This window comes from Salvelinus alpinus, chromosome 2 (genome assembly GCF_045679555.1).
Source record: "Salvelinus alpinus chromosome 2, SLU_Salpinus.1, whole genome shotgun sequence".
Lineage (NCBI taxonomy): Eukaryota > Metazoa > Chordata > Actinopteri > Salmoniformes > Salmonidae > Salvelinus > Salvelinus alpinus.
In genome coordinates, this window is record NC_092087.1 from 82,518,809 (window position 1) to 82,539,673 (window position 20,865).

Consider the following 20,865-nt stretch of genomic DNA (forward strand, 5'->3'; position numbering starts at 1 on the left):
ATGTGTGTGTGTGTGTGTGCGTGTGTGCGTGTGTGTGTGTGTGAGAGAGAGAGAGAGAGAGAGAGAGAGTATGTGTGTGAGAAAGAGAAGGAGAGAGAGAGAATGTGTGTGTGTGTGTGTGTGTGTGTGTGTGTGTGTGTGTGTGTGTGTGTGTGTGTGTGTGTGTGTGTGTGTGTGTGTGTGTGTGTGTGTGTGTGTGTGAGAGAGAGAAAATATGTGTGTATGCAGTGGCGGGTTTAGGCATAGGTGACATGGGCAGCCGCCCAGGGCGGCATCTTGCCGGGGGCGGCATGGGGCGCCCACACAAAATAAAAATAATAATAATAATAAAATAATAATACTATTCTGAATGGTGACATTTGCGCGATCGGTTTTCTATCACTCATTTGCTCGTTACATCAATGATATCATGTCACCATTCAGAATAGTATGGGACTGTGGGACCGTGGGTCTGTGGGTCAATTAACCTTGTCGGAGTGGGCGCCCTGATGCTAGTTTGTGAGCTAGGCAGGCTACTGCCTGGGAAGGTCTCCCACTCAGTAGTACGAGATGGAAGGGGGTAGGTTGACCTCAGGTCTCCCCACTGGAAGCTAGAGGTAGGGGGGCGGGGGTAGGTTGACCTCAGGTCTCCCCACTGGAAGCTAGAGGTAGGGGGGCGGGGGTAGGTTGACCTCAGGTCTCCCCACTGGAAGCTAGAGGTAGGGGGGCGGGGGTAGGTTGACCTCAGGTCTCCCCACTGGAAGCTAGAGGTAGGGGGGCGGGGTAGGTTGACCTCAGGTCTCCCCACTGGAAGCTAGAGGTAGGGGGGCGGGGGTAGGTTGACCTCAGGTCTCCCCACTGGAAGCTAGAGGTAGGGGGGCGGGGTAGGTTGACCTCAGGTCTCCCCACTGGAAGCTAGAGATAGGGGGAGCGGGGAATCTATCAAATAGCGCACCTCTAACTTTGTACAGTACTAATTTAATTAGTAATGCAATTAGTTGTGCAATTTAGTTTGTGTGTTTCTTGTTTGAAGTGCAACAGTATAATAATCAGGTTCTCTTTTTTATAAGTGTGTTATTCTATTTGTGTATTTGTGTGATATAGGATTTGTGCAATTGAGTTTTATTTGTGTGTTTTTTGTTAGCAATAGGGTAATAGTGTAATAATTCGATTCTCTTTTTAATTGTATACTACAATTTGTTTCTATTTGTCTTTGTTACTTCTTTTTGATATTTATGAGTCTTATTTTAGTATTTTTACATTTATATAGTTGTACATGTTATAATTATTAATGTATTATTTATTTAGTGTAGAATGATGTTTTATTTGGGGGGGGGGTGCGCTGAAGGGACGGTTCCCCCAAGGAGCCATACTAGAACCGCCACTGTGTGTGCGCATGCTTGCATATGTGTCTGTTTCAGCCTTGAAGCTCTGTGATGTCCCAGACGAAGGTGAGAGACAGGTCCTTTATCCTCTCCTGATAGATCTGGTCGAAGCGTTCACTCTGGGCCACCGTCAACGAGTTCTTCCAGTCTCCTATGGTACCTGAAGAGAGAGAGATTGTTTTATTAATTATTTTTATTTAACCTTTATTTAACTAGGCAAGTCAGTTAAGAACAAATTCTTATTTACAATCACGGCCTAAGAATAGTGGGTTAACTACCTTGTTCAGGGGCAGAACGACAGATTTTTACCTTGTCAGCTTGGGGATTCGATCTAGCAACCTTTCGGTTACTGTCCCAACGTGCTAACCTCTAGGCTACCTGCCGATAAAGCTATGCTATAGTTAAAGCTATGCTATAGATACAGCTATGCTATAGATAAAGCTATGCTATAGATAAAGCTGTGCTATAGATAAAGCTATGCTATAGATACAGCTATGCTATAGATAAAGCTATGCTATAGATAAAGCTATGCTATAGATACAGCTATGCTATAGATACAGCTATGCTATAGATAAAGCTATGCTATAGATACAGCTATGCTATAGATAAAGCTATGCAAATGATGTTACAGATAACGCTATGCTATAGATAAAGCTATGCTATAGATACAGCTATACTATAGATAAAGCTATGCCATAGATGCTATAGATAAAGCTATGCTATAGATAAAGCTGTGCTATAGATAAAGCTATGCTATAGATACAGCTATGCTATAGATAAAGCTATGCTATAGATACAGCTATGCTATAGATAAAGCTATGCTATAGATACAGCTATGCTATAGATAAAGCTATGCTATAGATACAGCTATGCTATAGATAAAGCTATGCTATAGATACAGCTATGCTATAGATAAAGCTATGCTATAGATAAAGCTATGCTATAGATAACGCTATGCTATAGATAAAGCTATGCTATAGATAACGCTATGCTATAGATAAAGCTATGCTATAGATAACGCTATGCTATAGATAAAGCTATGCTATAGATAAAGCTATGCTATAGATAAAGCTATGCTATAGATAAAGCTATGCCATAGATGCTATAGATACAGCTATGCTATAGATACAGCTATGCTATAGATAAAGCTATGCTATAGATACAGCTATGCTATAGATAAAGCTATGCTATAGATGCTATAGATAAAGCTATGCTATAGATACAGCTATGCTATAGATAAAGCTATGCTATAGATAAAGCTATGCTATAGATAACGCTATGCTATAGATAAAGCTATGCTATAGATACAGCTATGCTATAGATAAAGCTATGCTATAGATGCTATAGATAAAGCTATGCTATAGATAAAGCTATGCTATAGATAAAGCTATGCCATAGATGCTATAGATAAAGCTATGCTATAGATAAAGCTGTGCTATAGATAAAGCTATGCTATAGATACAGCTATGCTATAGATAAAGCTATGCTATAGATACAGCTATGCTATAGATAAAGCTATGCTATAGATACAGCTATGCTATAGATAAAGCTATGCTATAGATAAAGCTATGCTATAGATAACGCTATGCTATAGATAAAGCTATGCTATAGATAACGCTATGCTATAGATAAAGCTATGCTATAGATAAAGCTATGCTATAGATAACGCTATGCTATAGATAAAGCTATGCTATAGATAAAGCTATGCTATAGATAAAGCTATGCTATAGATAAAGCTATGCCATAGATGCTATAGATACAGCTATGCTATAGATACAGCTATGCTATAGATAAAGCTATGCTATAGATACAGCTATGCTATAGATAAAGCTATGCTATAGATGCTATAGATAAAGCTATGCTATAGATACAGCTATGCTATAGATAAAGCTATGCTATAGATAAAGCTATGCTATAGATAAAGCTATGCTATAGATAACGCTATGCTATAGATAAAGCTATGCTATAGATAAAGCTATGCTATAGATAACGCTATGCTATAGATAAAGCTATGCTATAGATAAAGCTATGCTATAGATAAAGCTATGCTATAGATACAGCTATGCTATAGATAAAGCTATGCTATAGATAAAGCTATGCTATAGATAAAGCTATGCTATAGATGCTATAGATAAAGCTATGCTATAGATAAAGCTATGCTATAGATAAAGCTATGCTATAGATGCTATAGATAAAGCTATGCTATAGATACAGCTATGCTATAGATAAAGCTATGCTATAGATACAGCTATGCTTTAGATACAGCTATGCTATAGATAAAGCTATGCTATAGATACAGCTATGCTATAGATAAAGCTATGCTATAGATAAAGCTATGCTATAGATAAAGCTATGCTATAGATACAGCTACACCTCTTTAAATACACCCCCTCTCTTTTCTGCCCCCACCCCCCACGATACCCATATACCCATACAAACCTATACTCATGTTTTTCATGTATTTCAACCATAAAGCCTCTAAACATTTCTTATTTTCCTCACCTTTGCGTAGGAACTTCCCCTTGTTCTTGTCTTTGACGTTGTCAAGCAAGAACTCATAGTTGGCCTTGTCATCTTTCTTCATGTTATTGAAGGTGACTTTCTCCACTATGCTGTCTATAGCTGCATCAGACAGGCTCTTCCCGACAAACTCAGCCAGACGCTCTACCACCGATCTCAGGTCCTGTTGTAGCAGGACACATGGAATAAAACCAATATGGCATGTAAATGAACAGAAATATAAACCATTTGTAGTGATGGTCCCATGTTTCATCAGCTGAAATAATCCCAGAAATCTTCCATACGCACAAAAAGCTTATTTCTCTCAAATTTTGTGCATACATTTGTTTACATCCCTGTTAGTGAGCATTTATCTTTTGCCAAGATAATCCGTCCACCTGACAGGTGTGGCATTTTAAGAAGCTGATTAAACAGCATGATCATTACACAGGTTCACCTTGTGCTGGGGACAATAAAAGGCCACTTTAAAATGTGCAGTTTCGTCACACAACGCAATGCCATAGATGTCTCAAGCGTTGAGTGAGCCTACAATTGGCCTGGTGACTGCAGGAATGTTCACCAGAGCTGTTTCCAGATAATTTAATGTTCATTTCTCTACAATAAGCTGCCTCCAACGTCATTTTCGAGAATTTGGCAGTACTTCCAACCGGCCTCACAACCGCAGACCACGTGTAACCACACCAGGGGGGGGGGTACTGAGGAGTATTTCTGTCTGTAATAAATCCATTTTGTCGGGAAAAACTCATTCTGATTGGTGCCCCAGTGGGTGGGCCTATGCCCTCCAAGGCTGCACCCCTGCCCAGTCATGTGAAATCCATAGATTATGGCCTAATACATTTATTTAAATTGACTAATTTCCTTATAATTGACTGATTTCCTGTAACTCAGTAAGATTTTTGAAATTGTTGCATGTTTATATTTTTGTTCAGTATATTTGTGATGTGAAAAAAAATACCTAAAATATGATTATTATGCCAGTATCCAGATACTGGCAATTAGCCAAGTGGGTTGGAGCATTGGGCCAGGAACTGAGGGTACTGGATCGAATCCCTGAGTCGACAAGGTAAAAATCTGTTGTTCCGGCCCTGGGCAAGGCAGTTAACCCCAACAACAATTGCTCCCCAGGGGCCTGTTGCACAAAACTATGATAAGGGATTAAGCCAGGATATCTTGGTGATCCTGGCTCAATTGATCCGTAATCCGGTTGCACTAAAGATGGATAGGGGGCAGGAGGATATGTTATGGTATAAATTACCATGGAGATTTATTCTGTGGAGCTAGCCTGCTCCAGACCAGGCTAAATTCCAGGATCTATTTAATCTCATCCCTAATGTCAGTCAGCAGTCACCACAAATGGAAACCAATAGTTATTTCACTGCTCACTATACATTGTTATCACATATAACTAGACCCACTGTTATTATTTAAACGTTTGTGATCATTAATTTCAATGATTTTGGATAAAAAATGATTTTTAGATGATGTTGCTATCATTAGATAATTTACAGTTTCCCATAGACTATAAGGCTATATATAAAATGATAGAATATTAGGGCCACAGAGGGGAAAAAAACACAAGTCATAATATTGTAACCAGTTGTTTTAAAGGAGGACAGTTGTTAAAATGACAGATGTGGGGCATTTCGTGAAATTGTACTTCAGTATGGTTTCATAAACAAAGACATGCTGATGTGCCAGAATATTAAGTATCACATTGTCATAAGTATCAAAACTGTAAAAACAATATGTAGCTTTTCTGCAGAAAGAACCAGCCTCATAAATTTATGACTTTATCCTTTTTCTTCAGTGTGGCCCTAGTACTCTGTCATATAAACAAATACACATTCCATATGAATATAAAAACACAATGTGTAACATTATGTTCCTTTATTGAATAAGGACAAAACAAAGCAGGTAAACCATCAGCTCCTTTCGAAACTGAAGTCACAGTGACTCTACAAGATGGAAAGCACAGAATCCAAGCATATTATACAAAATGATACATACACATTCAAAGGTCTGTATATAACACACCCTGCATGTCTGCACACTAAAATAAATGCAGGACAAATCCATACACATCAACTGAACAGACAAATGAATGGATGCAGTAGCCTCCCTGCAGCCTTGTATTACACACAGTATACCGCACAAACATCATAAGAGGCCAAATTCGTCAAAAAACGAACCCAAAAAAACCCAAATTCCTCTGCCACCGCAGGACATATTTAACCAAAATTGAAAGCACACATACTAACTAAAATAATTCAACACATATTGGTCCCTCAGCAGCCGACCACTGTCGTCATCAGGGAAGATTGCCGGATTGTCCCAGTCCATGGCTGGTGGCACTCTGGGGGCCCTCTCCTTCCTCAGGCAGGCCACATTGTGGAGGACAGCACAAGCCACAGTAATATCACATGCCCTAACAGGGCTGACCCTTAATTTGTGAAGGCAGTGAAAGCGTGCCTTCAGGAGGCCAAAGGTCATTTCAACTCTGGCCCTGGTCCTGGCATGGGCATGGTTGTAGGCCTGCTGTGCTTCCTGGGGGTCTGTGAAAGGTGTCAGGAGAAAAGGCTGGCAGCCATACCCCCTGTCTCCCAGCAACACACCAGAGAATTCACCTGTCAACACAAAATCTCATCATTACTACCTCATAAACACAGTGATATTCTTGACACAGCCATGATGGTTATAAATAGGGGTTGTGTGGCTTACCTTGTGATAGGCACTGATAGATTTCAGAGGCCCGAAAGATTCTGGAGTCATGGACTGAGCCAGGCCATTTTGCCACAACATTGCTGATCACACAGTCAGCATTGCAGACCATCTGAAATCATAAGATGAGGAATATTACACCAATCAATGCACATCACTGGCAATGCAGAGTGTTCGTCAATGGACAATATCAAAAAGTTATGTTCACCTGAACATTAATGCTGTGAAAGGATTTCCTATTCACAAAATCGGCCTCATGGGCACCTGAGGGGGCTTTTATCCTTATGTGTGTGCAGTCCACTGCACCAATGACATTGGGGAAACCTGTCACACAAAGTAATGAGTATCCTACTATGTGTTAACAGTTGTCCTGTAATTTGTAGATCCTCTTACCTGCAATCCTATAGAACTCCTCTTTGATGTCACAGAGTCTTCTGTGGCCAGGGAAGGAGATGAAGACATCTGCTAATGCTTTGATAGCCAGACACACACTCCTTATTGTGCGGCAAATTGTGGCCTTGTTCAGCTGTTCTGCATCCCCCACTGAGTACAGGAAGGCTCCACTAGCAAAAAAGCGCAAGGCCACACAAACCATTTGCTCCACACTCAGTGCATGGCTCCGTGCAGTGCGGTGCTTAATCCTGGGACCCAGTAGTCTGCATAGATACCTGATGCCATCTGCAGAAAACCTGTATCTTTCATATAGATGGTCATCAGGGAAGGCCAGTGGGTCCAACCGGTCCCTGAAGACCCTTTCTCGCCTGAAGGCTCTCCTCAGCACAAGTGCTTCTTCATCCACCACATCTCGCACGAATGGGCATGCCATTGTCAGAGCAGAAAGGAACACACAATTTTGGGCCTTCATATAGGCTAGTGGCCACACCTGGTGCTGGGGGGGTGGGCAAAAGAGGGCGATGCCTTATAACGATGACTTGGTTGTACTGATTGCTGGGAAAATAAAAAAAACCTTAGAAAGATGCCACCGTCCTGTGTGCTCACAATAAGAGCTCATATGTCATGGCTCACTTGACTTTACGAGAATATACCTAATTTTTATTTTGAGCTGTGTCATCTTCTTGGAGCTGGGGGAGGAAAGAAAAATAATGAATAATACATTTGTGTTACAGTTAGCATACAGTGTACATTGAAGGCATATCTCACCTCCCTCTCAAGTTTTTTTATTTCAAGGTCCAGTTTCCTAATTGTCCTCTTTTTTATTTCGGACTCCAGTGCAAGATTTTCCATCTTTTTCTTCTTGTACTGAATGTCTATGTCTGCCAGTTCTATTTGGCGCCGGAGGTGGTTGCCATACAACTTTCTGATAGCTTGTGAGCTCTGTGAACACAATACAATTAGCGCAGCTGGAATTTGGCAGGATGTGGTGTCCTTTTATTAATACGCACTATGTTGCCAGGCTGGTTTTCCCACTGTATAGCATCTGGGTCCTGTAAAAGAAATTAGATTTTTTGATTTTGATGAGGACTCCTCACCATTGTAGAGTAAATAGTACTTTCACAGTCTTAACATGATACCTCATGCCTTCTGGAATCCAGAGAGATGGTCTCCTCCTCATCATCGTCTCCATCATGTGCTGTTGCTGCTGCACTGGGGCCTTCACCCTATCACATTTAATCGGATTCATATTGAAGCTAGTAGACAAGACATGCCAGGCCTACAGTATGCCTTTGATGGAGTACTCACTGGATCAGCATCGTCTGGTGCTTGTGCTGGTGGCTCTAACAGGAACACAGTGCTGCCAGACACTGCAAGGCAATAGGTAAACCAAAGTCAGACAGTCCAAATTGATTCAATATGAATATGGTTGTATCCCATGTAGAGATGGAAGGACATACCTTGAATGAAGCGGGTGGCATCTTGGGAGGAACCTATGCTCGTCTCTTTCCCCCCAGGGATCCCCTCTAAGACGGGCCTGCCTTTATTTAGCTCCAAGGCCATGTCCTCTGCTGGGGTAAGGTCAGCCTTTGGTGACCCACCACCCGTGCCTTGTCTGTGGGTATTCTTTTTCACTGCTAAAACAGTACAGACAATGTGTGAGCAGGCACCTTCTGGGTACAATATATGCTTGTGCTTTGTTAAATATTAGTCAGGGACCATACCATTCTGCAGAATGTTCTTGTATTTGATTTTGACCTGCTGCCATGTCCGTTTTGGCCCGTTCATGTTTAATCTACACACACACACACACATTTAATGGAGTCACACTGCAAAAAATTACTTGGTATTTTTGTCTTGTTTTCAGTAAAAATATCAAAAAATTTATCATAGCTTTATACAGTGTGATGGAGTTACTTTACACAATTTCACTCATATCTGCAGTGCATTTCAATTAAAAATTTAACCGTTTCATAATTACAGTACAACTGCATTTTTGGAGATGTGAATTAAATATTTGAATTGTAATTGTGATGTTTCAGCGGAGCGGTGAGTGTGTAATTGTGCACTACTTACGCATTCAGGCGGTCTGCAATACTTTGCCACGCTTTTTCTCTTTGCTTTATCACTGTGGCGGTGTTGCCTTTCTTCTTAATTATATCTTTTACCTCCTCGTATGCCTCCATGAGGATTTGTGCTTCCGACGGGGAAAAGTACGCGGCTCTAGTTGCCATGGTAAATCAGTTAATCTGTGATCTGTGGCGGGGTCTATTTGAGTGAGCCGTGAGCGCGCACCTATCCAGGATTGGTTTCACCTGGCTTAATGAATCCGTGTCTGCTCATCCTGGCTTGGTCTTTGTGCAACCAATTAAGCCTGGACGCACATGTTTTGGCTTCATTGAGCTCAGCTGAGTCATTTATCCCGGATGTCTTAATTCTACTTTTGTGCAACAGGCCCCAGGTGCCGAAGACATGGATATCGATTTCTAGTTACCAGGTTACCCTGATTATTACTTATTGGATTCACCTGTGTTTAATTACCTTCTCTCTTCACCTGGTTGCCTTGTTATTTAGGTTCCTCAGGTGGCCTGTATCTTTGCTTCGGTCTCATGTTTTATTAGTGTGCTCTTGTGCGGTCGCCTTGTTTCTGTTAAGACTCAATGTAAACGTTCTGGATTTACCCTGACCTCTGCTTACTGTGTTTCTCTGCGCCTGGGTTCGAGCTCGTACGAGCATTATTGTTACACTAATTAGGTATCCCCCTTTCCCATATACACTGCAGATGTTATAGCAGTCAAGTTTCAAGTTTGAAACTTGAAGCCAATACAAGGGTTCCCTGTATGAAGCCAATACAAGGGTTCCCTGTATGAAGCCAATACAAGGGTTCCCTGTATGAACTAGCGCTGCGCTTGAATTTACAGTGTTCCTGCTATTCCCTGTGCCTCAGAGGTAACCTCTTGTTCCTAACTCAAACCTCAGATGCCATGCTGGAGGAACATATGGGCTCCTCAATCCTTCAGAGTGAGAGAGCAGACCTGCTGGTCTAAAGACAATGGGCAATATAGAGCTGAGAGAGAGGAAGAAAGAGAGCGAGAGAAAGAGAGAGAGAGATATAGAGAGAAAGAGAGTGAGAAGGAGAGGGGGGAGAGAGAAGGAGAGATTGAGATAGAAAGAGAGGAGAGAGCGAGAATGAGAGAGGAAGAAAGAGAGAGATAGAGAAGGAGAGAGGGAGAAAGAGAGGAGAGAGCGAGAGAAAGAGAAAGAGAGGAGAGAGCGAGAATGAGAGAGAGAGAGAGAGAGAGAGAGAGAGAGAGAGAGAGAGAGAGAGAGAGAGTATAAAGGGTGTTGTCAAAGCAAGGCAAACTTTAACCAATATGTTTGAGATGAAATAGCCTACCACAAATAGTTATATTATTATAATTTTTGTTGTTGTATGTATTAAGGATCCCCATTAGCTGCTGTCTTGGCAGCAGCTACTCTTCCAGGGGTCCAAACAAGATTAAGGCATTTAGATCCCAATTTAAAACAAATAAAACTACATAATACAACAAACACATTATTACACCACTACTCTACCACTACATATCTACACTGCAACATTTATAATACCACAATATATCAAAATCACAATGTACTTGTGTGTAGAGTGCGTGTTAGCTTGTGTGTGTGTGTGTGTCTCTTCACATTCCGCGTTGTCCCATAAGGTGTAGTTCATGTATTCATGGCTCTATGTAGTACTGTGCCTTTCCCAGAGTCTGTTCTGGACTTGGAGACTGTGAAAAGACCCCTGGTGGCATGTCTTGTGGGGAATGCCCGACTCTACCTGGATCATGTTGGAGAGGCTTCCATTAAAGAACACCCTCCCTGTTCTGTTAGACAGGTAACTCTCGAACCACTATAAAGCAGGGGATGTAAAGCCATAACACATGTTTTTCAGAAGCCGACTATGAATGATCATGTCAAAAGATCCACTGAAGTCAATCAAAACAGCTCCCACAATCTTCTTATTGTCAATTTCTTTCAGCCAATCATCATTTGTGTAAGTGACATATATCTCCCCTATAAGAATGCTGAAAGTCAGCTGTTAATGTGTTTACTACGAACGTTGGCTTATTCATGCTTTAATTACAACCTACTCAATTTGTAATAGATGTTCAAGCACCAGTCATGTTTATTATACCTCTGTAGCTACTGTCAGTGTGAAAGTAATACTTTTCAATCATTTACTTACCTGATTTGGGGAAAGTGACAAGGAAAACATCACTGTCCTTGATCTCAAAGTGTTCCAAGCTGTCGATATATTCCGTGGTTAATTCCTGCGTGTCAGCCACGGGAAACACCTGGCCTTTATACGTAAACAACTGCTCACCGAGGCGCTTATACTCTTGTTGAGCCATTTAACAAACAAAAAAAACGTTAACGGAAAACGGTTGATAAGGGGAAAAACAGCTGGAACGAATTGTGGTCAATAGGAAAAGGAGAGTGAGGGAAGGTGACTGAGGACGTTTTCTAAGAATTAGATTAGATTTTATAAGTGAAGTCACGTAAACCGTGTCAAGTTTTAGTTTACGAGTTAATGAGAGTAGGCTTCTTCAGTTAACCTTTGTACAGTTGCATTGTCCTGTTGTAACTCTACGGTTGTCACGACTTCCGCCGAAGCGGTCGACGTCACCGGCCTTCTAGCCATCGCCGATTCACTTTTCACTTTTCATTTTCCATTTGTTTTGTCTTTGTTTTACACACCTGGTTTCAATTCCCCAATTACATGTTCATTATTTAACCCTCTGTTTTCCCCATGGTTTTTGTGTGTGATTGTTTTATTGTAAGTTCGGTCCGATGTTTGTGGGCTTGGTATTACTTCATGTATTTGCACATTTTGAGTAAAGTTTCTTGTGTTACTCATCTCTGCTGTCCTGCGCCTGACTCCTCTTCACCAGCTACACCCAGATCCTTAAACAATCACGCACAGGCCTCACTTTTATTCATATGGAGATTGTTTACAAAGATAATACATTCACTGATCGTATCTCTCTTGTAAAACACTTTTTAAATTAAGCTTGTCTGGTCTGCCCTTTTATGTAAGGGGGTTGAATGAAAAAATAAATAGCAGTCTGTTTGCCCAAATAGGCTAGTCATTTTGTAGCTGTTGCTGGTTGAGCAATAGACTACATGTATTATGTCTATGACCTTTTGAACTTCCAGTGGACATGGGAATTCTAAACCTCGAACAGAGTTGGCCAAGCACTGTAAATTATTCAAGTCATTCCACATCTCTCCTCTTTCAATTCACTTCTCATCAGGAACGGAGGGATGGAAGGATGGAAGGATGAAGGGATGATTGTAGATCCATCCATTCATGTGGTTTTAGTCACTGTGGAGTGTTTTTCTAACCGGAGGGTTGATTGGTGATTGGCATGTTATTGGTTATTGATCTAAGAACCATGTCATCAAGTGGACGTGTCAAAGACACCCCAGGGGATAGGCTGTCAACTAGCAGGATCGGTCAATTCGATTGGTTTAGGAACAGACATGCTCACACTAGATAAACATGTGTCTTGTACTGTATGTGTGTGTGAGTAAGTGAGTGTCTCATTTACAGTAGAATTAAGGACTGTATTGAGCCTTAGTGTATCTTGGTTCCGGAGAGTGCCTCGCAAAGCATTTTCTCTCTCTGTCGCTCTCTCAAACAAACATGCACACACGCTCTCTTTCTCGCTGACTCTCTTTTTTTTCTAAATTATTGTACTATACTGCCATCTTCTGTAAGATCTCGGAAAGACACAGAATTACAAATTAACTTGTCAATTACCATTAGGCAATTTAACTTGGATTATAATTAAATTCACGTGAACCAAGTGCTGTCAATTCAGATTACTGTAAGAGAAGAGACTTGTTATCAACACCCAGTCACTTATTAGTGTGTGTGTGTGTGTGTGTGTGTGTGTGTGTGTGTGTGTGTGTGTGTGTGTGTGTGTGTGTGTGTGTGTGTGTGTGTGTGTGTGTGTGTGTGTGTGTGTGTGTTACTGTCCATAGACAATCTCTTGGTGTTCTTAATGATGATATATGACGGGTAGCAGTGAAGAGGATGAAAAACAAGCCTTAATATAATTGATTTGCAGTCTGACCAGGGGTGAAGGCCGGTACTTAATCATCTGAATGCTCCAGTGTCTAGAATAATGTGAACTTATTTTACCCCCAGCTGTCAAGGAGCAGCTACTTTGAACTGAAAATCCACTGGACTCTAACCCAGTCATATAGGTCACCTGAACAGGTACCCAGTCATATAGGTCACCTGTTCAGGTACCCAGTCATATAGGTCACCTGTTCAGGTACCCAGTCATATAGGTCACTTGTTCAGGTACCCAGTCATATAGTTCAGGTATCCAGTCATATAGGTCACTTGTTCAGGTACCCAGTCATATAGGTCACCTGTTCAGGTACCCAGTCATATAGGTCACCTGTTCAGGTATCCAGTCATATAGGTCACCTGTTCAGGTATCCAGTCATATAGGTCACCTGTTCAGGTACCCAGTCATATAGGTCACCTGTTCAGGTACCCAGTCATATAGGTCACCTGTTCAGGTACCCAGTCATATAGGTCACCTGTTCAGGTACCCAGTCATATAGGTCACCTGTTCAGGTACCCAGTCATATAGGTCACCTGTTCAGGTATCCAGTCATATAGGTCACCTGTTCAGGTATCCAGTCATATAGGTCACCTGTTCAGGTATCCAGTCATATAGGTCACCTGTTCAGGTATCCAGTCATATAGGTCACCTGTTCAGGTATCCAGTCATATAGGTCACCTGTTCAGGTATCCAGTCATATAGGTCACCTGTTCAGGTATCCAGTCATATAGGTCACCTGTTCAGGTATCCAGTCATATAGGTCACCTGTTCAGATATCCAGTCATATAGGTCACTTGTTCAGGTATCCAGTCATATAGGTCACCTGTTCAGGTATCCAGTCATATAGGTCACCTGTTCAGGTATCCAGTCATATAGGTCACCTGTTCAGATATCCAGTCATATAGGTCACCTGTTCAGATATCCAGTCATATAGGTCACTTGTTCAGGTATCCAGTCATATAGGTCACCTGTTCAGATATCCAGTCATATAGGTCACCTGTTCAGGTATCCAGTCATATAGGTCACCTGTTCAGGTATCCAGTCATATAGGTCACCTGTTCAGGTATCCAGTCATATAGGTCCCCTGTTCAGGTATCCAGTCATATAGGTCACCTGTTCAGGTATCCAGTCATATAGGTCACCTGTTCAGGTATCCAGTCATATAGGTCACCTGTTCAGGTATCCAGTCATATAGGTCCCCTGTTCAGGTATCCAATCATATATCATATAGGTCACCTGTTCAGGTATCCAGTCATATAGGTCATCTGTTCAGGTACCCAGTCATATAGGTCACCTGTTCAGGCATGTGGTCTTACCTTAATGTAATGTGATGCACACACCTACATACACACATAACGTTGGAGGATCATGTGACGGACAAGATAGTGAGTGTGTGTGTGTGTGTGTGTGTGTGTGTGTGTGTGTGTGTGTGTGTGTGTTTGTGTGTGTGTGTGTGTGTGTGTGTGTGTGTGTGTGTGTGTGTGTGTGTGTGTGTGTGTGTGTGTGTGTGTGTGTGTGTGTGTGTGTGTGTGTGTGTGTGTGTGTGCGTTCAGGTGGAGGGTTGGAGGTGAAGAGGTGGATTGTCAGTTACTTAAGATTTGACCTAACCCCCCCTCTCGCTTAGCTCTCTCTTTCACTCTATCTACCCTCTAAGTACCCCCCTGCTGAGTGGTTCCCTCCATGCTACAGGGGCTTAGCGCTCGACTTCAGCCCAGCCTCATTGCTCTGTATTCAGGGTCAGATGACCATGTCTCCCTTGAGTGATGGAGGTATTTGATGGCCCTACTAGCCCCGAAGGTGCACTGCACTTAAACAAGAAATGAAGCTTTTCGTTATTTGAATGGTTGTGTAAAAATCACATCAGTTAATTTGTGCAGATCTCTGAATTGCCTGGCTTGACCTAAATGGCTATATAGGATGGGAGCCCATTCATAGCTTAGTCTTATACATTTACACATGACTGTAAATTGGCGTCATGGGTATCAGACCATTTGTAGTGTATGGGAGGTGAATGTGACTCTGTAGCCTACAGTGCAGTAAGTGCATTGTCTAATTCATATAAATGACATCTTTGACAAATTTTTAAGAGTGTATAAAGAGTTCTTTATTCATTTCTATGGTAAAGGACTTGTAGGATAAACCTCTTTTATGTATCTCCAATAAAAAGCCACACTTGAACACAGTCCTTCTGCATCCCAAATGGCACCCTATTCTCTATTTAGTGCACTACTTTTTACCAGGGGTCCTATAGGTAATAGGGTGCCATTTGGGATGCATCCTTGGTCCTCTGTATAGATTGGGGCCGAGATACAAAGCCCTGCTAAAAGGCTCCCTTGACTCTCTGGGTCTTTGTTCAAAGTGGAGAGCAATGTACTTGCAGTTTTAAAAGGGCCTTTTCAGCTAGGCCGTAAACCGATCCTGGGCCTTGCCTAGCTGGGGTGTGCCCAGGACTTCTAGGGTTTACCTGGGGGACCGAGCGAGTGGCTGTGGGATTGGGTGGAGGGGAGGGGATGGAGGAGAAAGAGAGAGAGAGAGAGAAAGGGCGGCAGCTGGTCAGTAGGAGTGAAGCGAGGGATGGATGGTAAGAAGAGAAGGCTGAGAAAAGACAAAAAACAAAGGTGCGGATGAGGGTTGCACGGTTGTCCCCTCTTGTTGATTCTCTGGTGAATTAATTGTATCAGCCTCTTTCTCTTTCATTTATCGACCTCTCTTTCTCTCTTTTATCAAACGCTGTCCCTGAAAGGGAACGATAGCCTATATACTGTATGCAAAGACAAGAACGAGCCTAAAGTAGTGTGATGCTTACTGGGATACAGACAGTGTTGTGTGAATACTCTACAAGCAAAAATATTGCATACAAGACTGTAAAACTGAATATTAGCCTAAAGCGGAATCTGATTTGGAGCCAAAGGTCCAGAGTTTTGCCTGGGGCAAGTCACAACTCCCCACCCTATGAACACTTCTGAGAACCCCCGCTTCTCTCCCACCGCAATTAGGACGAGCTTGATCTGTGACAGGCCTTTTCTGATTGACGGTGGCCTATACAGTGATTAGGCCCTACTGCATGCCATAATTAAGGCTCTAATTGGCAACGCTTGGGGAACATGATGTGGGCAATGGGCATGCATGATGATTGATAATTCATAAAATCCATCTCTGGTGTGATGACATTCATTAACCTCTACTAGCCTATGTGCTTCTCTCTCTGCATAAATGAACCCCTCTAGCCTCTGTCAAGTCCTTATCAGTCTCGACTATTCATTTAGTCATACTTCAGATCAAGCCCCTGCACGCTATGCAGTTGTCTTGCAGCTTCCTTCCCCCACATCTACAGATGAAGGCTCCATCACAAATAGAATCCTTTCCCCTACATGGTGCACTACATTTGCCCAGAGCCCAATGGCCCTGGCCAAAAATAGCGCACTAGGGAATAGGGTGCCATTTGGGAGGCGGCGGGAGAATTATTTGGGCATTGCCAATAACAGTTAAGCTCCTAGTCATGTCAGAAATGGACAGAACCTGTTGAGGATTAACCCGTAAACAGTCTGGGCTTTTGTGCCACATGCAAGAACTCATCTCTGGTGAGAGATTCTCTCCCTGGAGAGAAAGAGAGTGAGAGAGATAGGGAGAGAGAGGGAAGATTAGATGGGTTTTTACAATGAATGTTCTCATTCAAAAAATAGCCCACCCTTATTGCTTGTCTGACCGGTAGTGTCTCATCAGTTTCAAAAGCTGTCGGGAATTGTCTTTTCTATTTTACAATGTCGTTTTGGGGGGGATTCTTTAAAATGGTGAGTCCTAGCCTATGGATGGAGGCTCTGGCAGATGTGCAATGACTAGAGGAAGTGTCACTAAAACGTTATTATTCATCAAACGTTATGTTACTTTCTGTTACAAATACAATGTTAAAATTGGTAACTGGATTAAAACAATAAAAACTTTAATTAATCCCAACGGGCTTTTAATTGTTCTCTCTACTGTTCATTTGTCATTCAAATTACGCACGGTGCCTTTACCGAAGGGAAGAGGCGGAGTGATTGCAGTGCTGAGTGAACGAATGACACACATCTCCTCCCTTCCGCTGGCGCTGAAACTCGAGAGAGAAGTGACAGGTAGGAAGACCGTTGTGTAGCTACCAGACCAGACTCAGATAGACAAAAATGTCAAACTCATGAAAGAAAATGGTTCATAGTAAAGTCGACAGTTTGTGAGAGAGACAGTTATAAAAGTTTTGATGGGAAGTTGCCAGAGAAATGTATATTAGTTTGAGAATACACTTTACAACTTCGATGTGGATAATTTCATATTTAATAAGGTCACAATGAGTGGACAACAAACTTTTTAAAACTTAAAATTGTCATAACAAAAAGGAATTTCTAGCACATATAAAATACGTGGGGCAGTGTCAGAACGATTTGTCAACGGAAGGCGCTTGTCATTGGAGGATGATCACTAAATTAGATCAGAATACATCACAGAAGGAAGTTGAGGATGTGTTCAACGGGCCGAGACATAATAATCCCCTAATCACACACACTTTCTATCCTCTTCAAATGAAATAGCCCACAATCTCAGTTCATCATGCACAGAAGGAGGATGCTTCGGGCACTCCCTGTTTTTATATTCATGTTCTTCATCGTTTTAATCGTGGATTTTCAACTAAGGACGCGGAATCTCCACAAACTCAATTATATTCACAATCCGTTCGGGGGTGACTTACTGCGCTCGATTCAAGAGGCGCCTCCGTCCCCGGCAAAGGAGCCACCAAAGCCGGCCAAGTTTCCTCGACAACCCGCCGCTGTTTCTACTATGAACCAGACTGTTGGTGGCTTACAAGCTGAGATACAGAGAAGGAGAGACAAGTTGAGGGCTTTGGAACAGAGAAGGGTTGTCGTCACTCCATCCCTGTTGAGGTTAACGGACATCTTCCTCGCGGTGAAGAGCACCGGGAGGTTCCACGGCACGCGCCTCTCTCTTCTCCTCGAGACGTGGATCTCCAAGACCAAGGAGCACGTGAGTGTGATTGATTGGTCAGGGAACGTATTCGTCAAAGTTTTTTAAATGTTACCTAATGTTATAGGGTACTTTGACAGTAGGCCTAGTTTAGAGTCATTTTATTGCAATAACCCAGATATCACTGATTAGTGACATGGGATAACCAATAGCCTCAACAGTCCCCTTATTCACAGTTATTACATGGCAGGTGCACAGTTATTACATGAGAATAGGTCTACAGTTATTACATGGTAGGTGCACAGTGGTAACATGGGAATAGGTCTACAGTTATTACATGGTAGGTGCACAGTGGTAACATGGGAATAGGTCTACAGTTATTACATGGTAGGTGCACAGTGGTAACATGGGAATAGGTCTACAGTTATTACATGGTAGGTGCACAGTGGTAACATGGGAATAGGTCTACAGTTATTACATGGTAGGTGCACAGTGGTAACATGGGAATAGGTCTACAGTTATTACATGGTAGGTGCACAGTGGTAACATGGGAATAGGTCTACAGTTATTACATGGTAGGTGCACAGTGGTAACATGAGAATAGGTCTACAGTTATTACATGGTAGGTACACAGTGGTAACATGGGAATAGGTCTACAGTTATTACATGGTAGGTGCACAGTGGTAACATGGGAATAGGTCTACAGTTATTACATGGTAGGTGCACAGTGGTAACATGGGAATAGGTCTACAGTTATTACATGGTAGGTGCACAGTGGTAACATGGGAATAGGTCTACAGTTATTACATGGTAGGTGCACAGTGGTAACATGGGAATAGGTCTACAGTTATTACATGGTAGGTGCACAGTGGTAACATGGGAATAGGTCTACAGTTATTACATGGTAGGTGCACAGTGGTAACATGGGAATAGGACCACAGTTATTACATGGTAGGTGCACAGTGGTAACATGGGAATAGGTCTACAGTTATTACATGGTAGGTGCACAGTGGTAACATGGGAATAGGTCTACAGTTATTACATGGCAGGTGCACAGTGGTAACATGGGAATAGGTCTACAGTTATTACATGGTAGGTGCACAGTGGTAACATGGGAATAGGTCTACAGTTATTACATGGTAGGTGCACAGTGGTAAAATGGGAATAGGACCACAGTTATTACATGGTAGGTAACCTAACCTACACAGTGATTGTTCAGTTCTTAGGGCTAGAGGGCCTGTTGATTGAGAAACACCTAATGTAGTCAGTATGGCCCAACTCAGCTGGTCCTCTTCCTGTTTTGAACAGTCATGTTCTTTACAGAACAAAGCAGCACTTCCTCCTTGGCTACTTTCTACACTGAGTCAACATGACTGGGGCTTTTGCCTCTCAGACTGTATCAGAGGTATAGTGAAGCATGTGTGAGGAGTAGTCTACTAGTCCCATTGATGTTGTGTTAGGTTTGGCTGTATAGTAGGGGTAGCAGATTACACGCACACACGCGCACACACACACACACACACACGCACACACGCACACACGCACACAGTAATTATTCCACAATAAGTCACACACACACACACACACACACACACACACACACATGTATTAGGACATAACTCTTTTGGAAGACCCTATCTTCCTAGGTCCTATCTTGAAGTGGCTTGTCAAAGCGAAATCCTAACAAGCATTTAACAATGTCACACTTCTAGAAGAAGTGTTTGAGATGACTGTTGGAAGCTGTGTTTGTGTGAAATGACTGTTGGAAGCTGTGTTTGTGCGAAACGACTGTTGGAAGCTGTGTTTGTGTGAAATGACTGTTGGAAGCTGTGTTTGTGTGAAATGACTGCCAAGCAGATATACATGGGGTACTTTGTATTGTAAAAGTTGTAGAACACATACTTCATTGGCAGTTGGCACTTATCATTCCATGTTTGGTTCTCATAGACAATGATAGTGTTCCCAATACATGTTTTCAAAGCATTGTTTCACCCATGTACCTGTTCCTCAAAATACGAGGCACATTTGATACGTGCCTTGTCTCTGAAGAAGTATGTCAGCGATTTCTTCAGGTCATATAAAAGTCTTTATACTTTCTCGTCAGCTAGTGATTCAGATGGACAGACAGGGTGACTCGTGGTTTGGTCCTCAGCAGATATTAACTTTAATCTTAGTTTTAGAGAAGTGAAATCATCAGCTCTCTCTCTTTCACCCGTCTCTCTCTCTCTCTCTCTCTCTCTCTCTCCCGTCTCTCTCTGTTCAGCTGAGAGTCAGAACGGGAACCTCTGTAGAACCTCAGAGGAAATGTTTTCCATCCAACAGTGTAGTCATGGCTACTATCTACAGATGATGTGTATATAGTCTAATGTTGCTTATTTTCATTTCTTACAAGTGGAACGTTAACGCAAAGATTCTGCCTTTTTGTTTTTCTCGACCCTAACACACACACACACAGTTCTATGTTCTCTTCATAGACTTCCTGTTCTCAGATCAGTTTCCGTTTCAGCATTGTTGCTCTGCGGCTGTGGCGTCACCCTGGCACAGACAGCAAACACACAGACACACACAGCATCCTGTAGTAGTGGTGTGTGTGTGTGTTGTGTGTGTGTCAAAACAACACAACACAAAACAAAAGATAAACCATGTACTCCTGTCCATACTCCATTAGAAGAGACAAATGATTTAAAGTCACAGTAGTACACTGATACAGGACCCAGCTGCATTACACTCTATAGGAGAGAAATCTATCCAGCTATGTTTTACAGCATGAGTAAAAGAGACAGATTTAT

The 20,865-nt window shown here is 42.2% G+C and overlaps 3 protein-coding genes across 6 annotated transcripts in view; 1 reads left to right on the forward strand and 2 right to left on the reverse strand.

Moving 5' to 3' along the window:
• Window positions 1–1,211: 1,211 nt before the first annotated feature.
• Window positions 1,212–11,480, reverse strand: LOC139541415 (amine sulfotransferase-like). Its single transcript, XM_071346047.1, has 4 exons — window positions 11,227–11,480; window positions 10,031–10,038; window positions 3,867–4,047; window positions 1,212–1,524 (listed from the first exon to the last, which is right to left on the reverse strand). Exons 1-4 carry the CDS (start codon window positions 11,390–11,392, stop codon window positions 1,397–1,399), a joined length of 483 nt encoding a protein of 160 aa, XP_071202148.1. The 5' UTR covers window positions 11,393–11,480; the 3' UTR covers window positions 1,212–1,396.
• LOC139567957 (putative nuclease HARBI1) lies at window positions 5,755–9,453 on the reverse strand. Of its 3 annotated transcripts, XM_071389593.1 has the most exons (11): window positions 8,720–9,453; window positions 8,456–8,632; window positions 8,304–8,365; window positions 8,135–8,221; window positions 8,006–8,047; window positions 7,764–7,937; window positions 7,649–7,684; window positions 6,996–7,550; window positions 6,811–6,926; window positions 6,603–6,714; window positions 5,755–6,508 (listed from the first exon to the last, which is right to left on the reverse strand). In XM_071389593.1, the coding sequence occupies exons 8-11, from the start codon at window positions 7,465–7,467 to the stop codon at window positions 6,138–6,140; spliced, it is 1,071 nt and encodes a 356-aa protein (XP_071245694.1). In that variant the 5' UTR covers window positions 7,468–7,550; window positions 7,649–7,684; window positions 7,764–7,937; window positions 8,006–8,047; window positions 8,135–8,221; window positions 8,304–8,365; window positions 8,456–8,632; window positions 8,720–9,453; the 3' UTR covers window positions 5,755–6,137. The 3 variants fall into 3 exon arrangements, 1 of the variants encoding a protein (XP_071245694.1); XR_011673482.1 differs by lacking the exon at window positions 6,811–6,926; XR_011673483.1 differs by lacking the exon at window positions 6,811–6,926 and having other exon boundaries at window positions 8,456–9,453.
• A 5,703-nt stretch (window positions 11,481–17,183) lies between the features above and the next one.
• The window catches only part of mfng (MFNG O-fucosylpeptide 3-beta-N-acetylglucosaminyltransferase), a 20,741-nt gene continuing 17,059 nt past the window's right edge, over window positions 17,184–20,865 (forward strand). For both annotated transcript variants that reach the window (XR_011673484.1, XM_071389594.1), the window contains exon 1: window positions 17,184–18,136. Coding sequence is in view for 1 of the 2 variants with exons in the window: in XM_071389594.1 (XP_071245695.1) it covers window positions 17,705–18,136 (432 nt within the window). In the remaining variant the exon portion in view is untranslated. The remainder of the gene's footprint in view (window positions 18,137–20,865) is intronic.

Bases quoted from the DNA above. Each gene is read 5' to 3' on its own strand.
- LOC139567957 (XM_071389593.1), bottom strand. From the start codon at position 7,467: ATGAAGGCCCAAAATTGTGTGTTCCTTTCTGCTCTGACAATGGCATGC. The intron at 6,927-6,995 runs GTAAGAGGATCT...TTTGTGTGACAG, and splicing joins GGAGTTCTATAGGATTGCAG to GTTTCCCCAATGTCATTGGT. The intron at 6,509-6,602 runs GTAAGCCACACA...TTGTGTTGACAG, and splicing joins CTATCAGTGCCTATCACAAG to GTGAATTCTCTGGTGTGTTG.
- LOC139541415 (XM_071346047.1), bottom strand. From the start codon at position 11,392: ATGGCTCAACAAGAGTATAAGCGCCTCGGTGAGCAGTTGTTTACGTAT. The intron at 1,525-3,866 runs GTGAGGAAAATA...CTCTCTCTTCAG, and splicing joins GGGGAAGTTCCTACGCAAAG to GTACCATAGGAGACTGGAAG.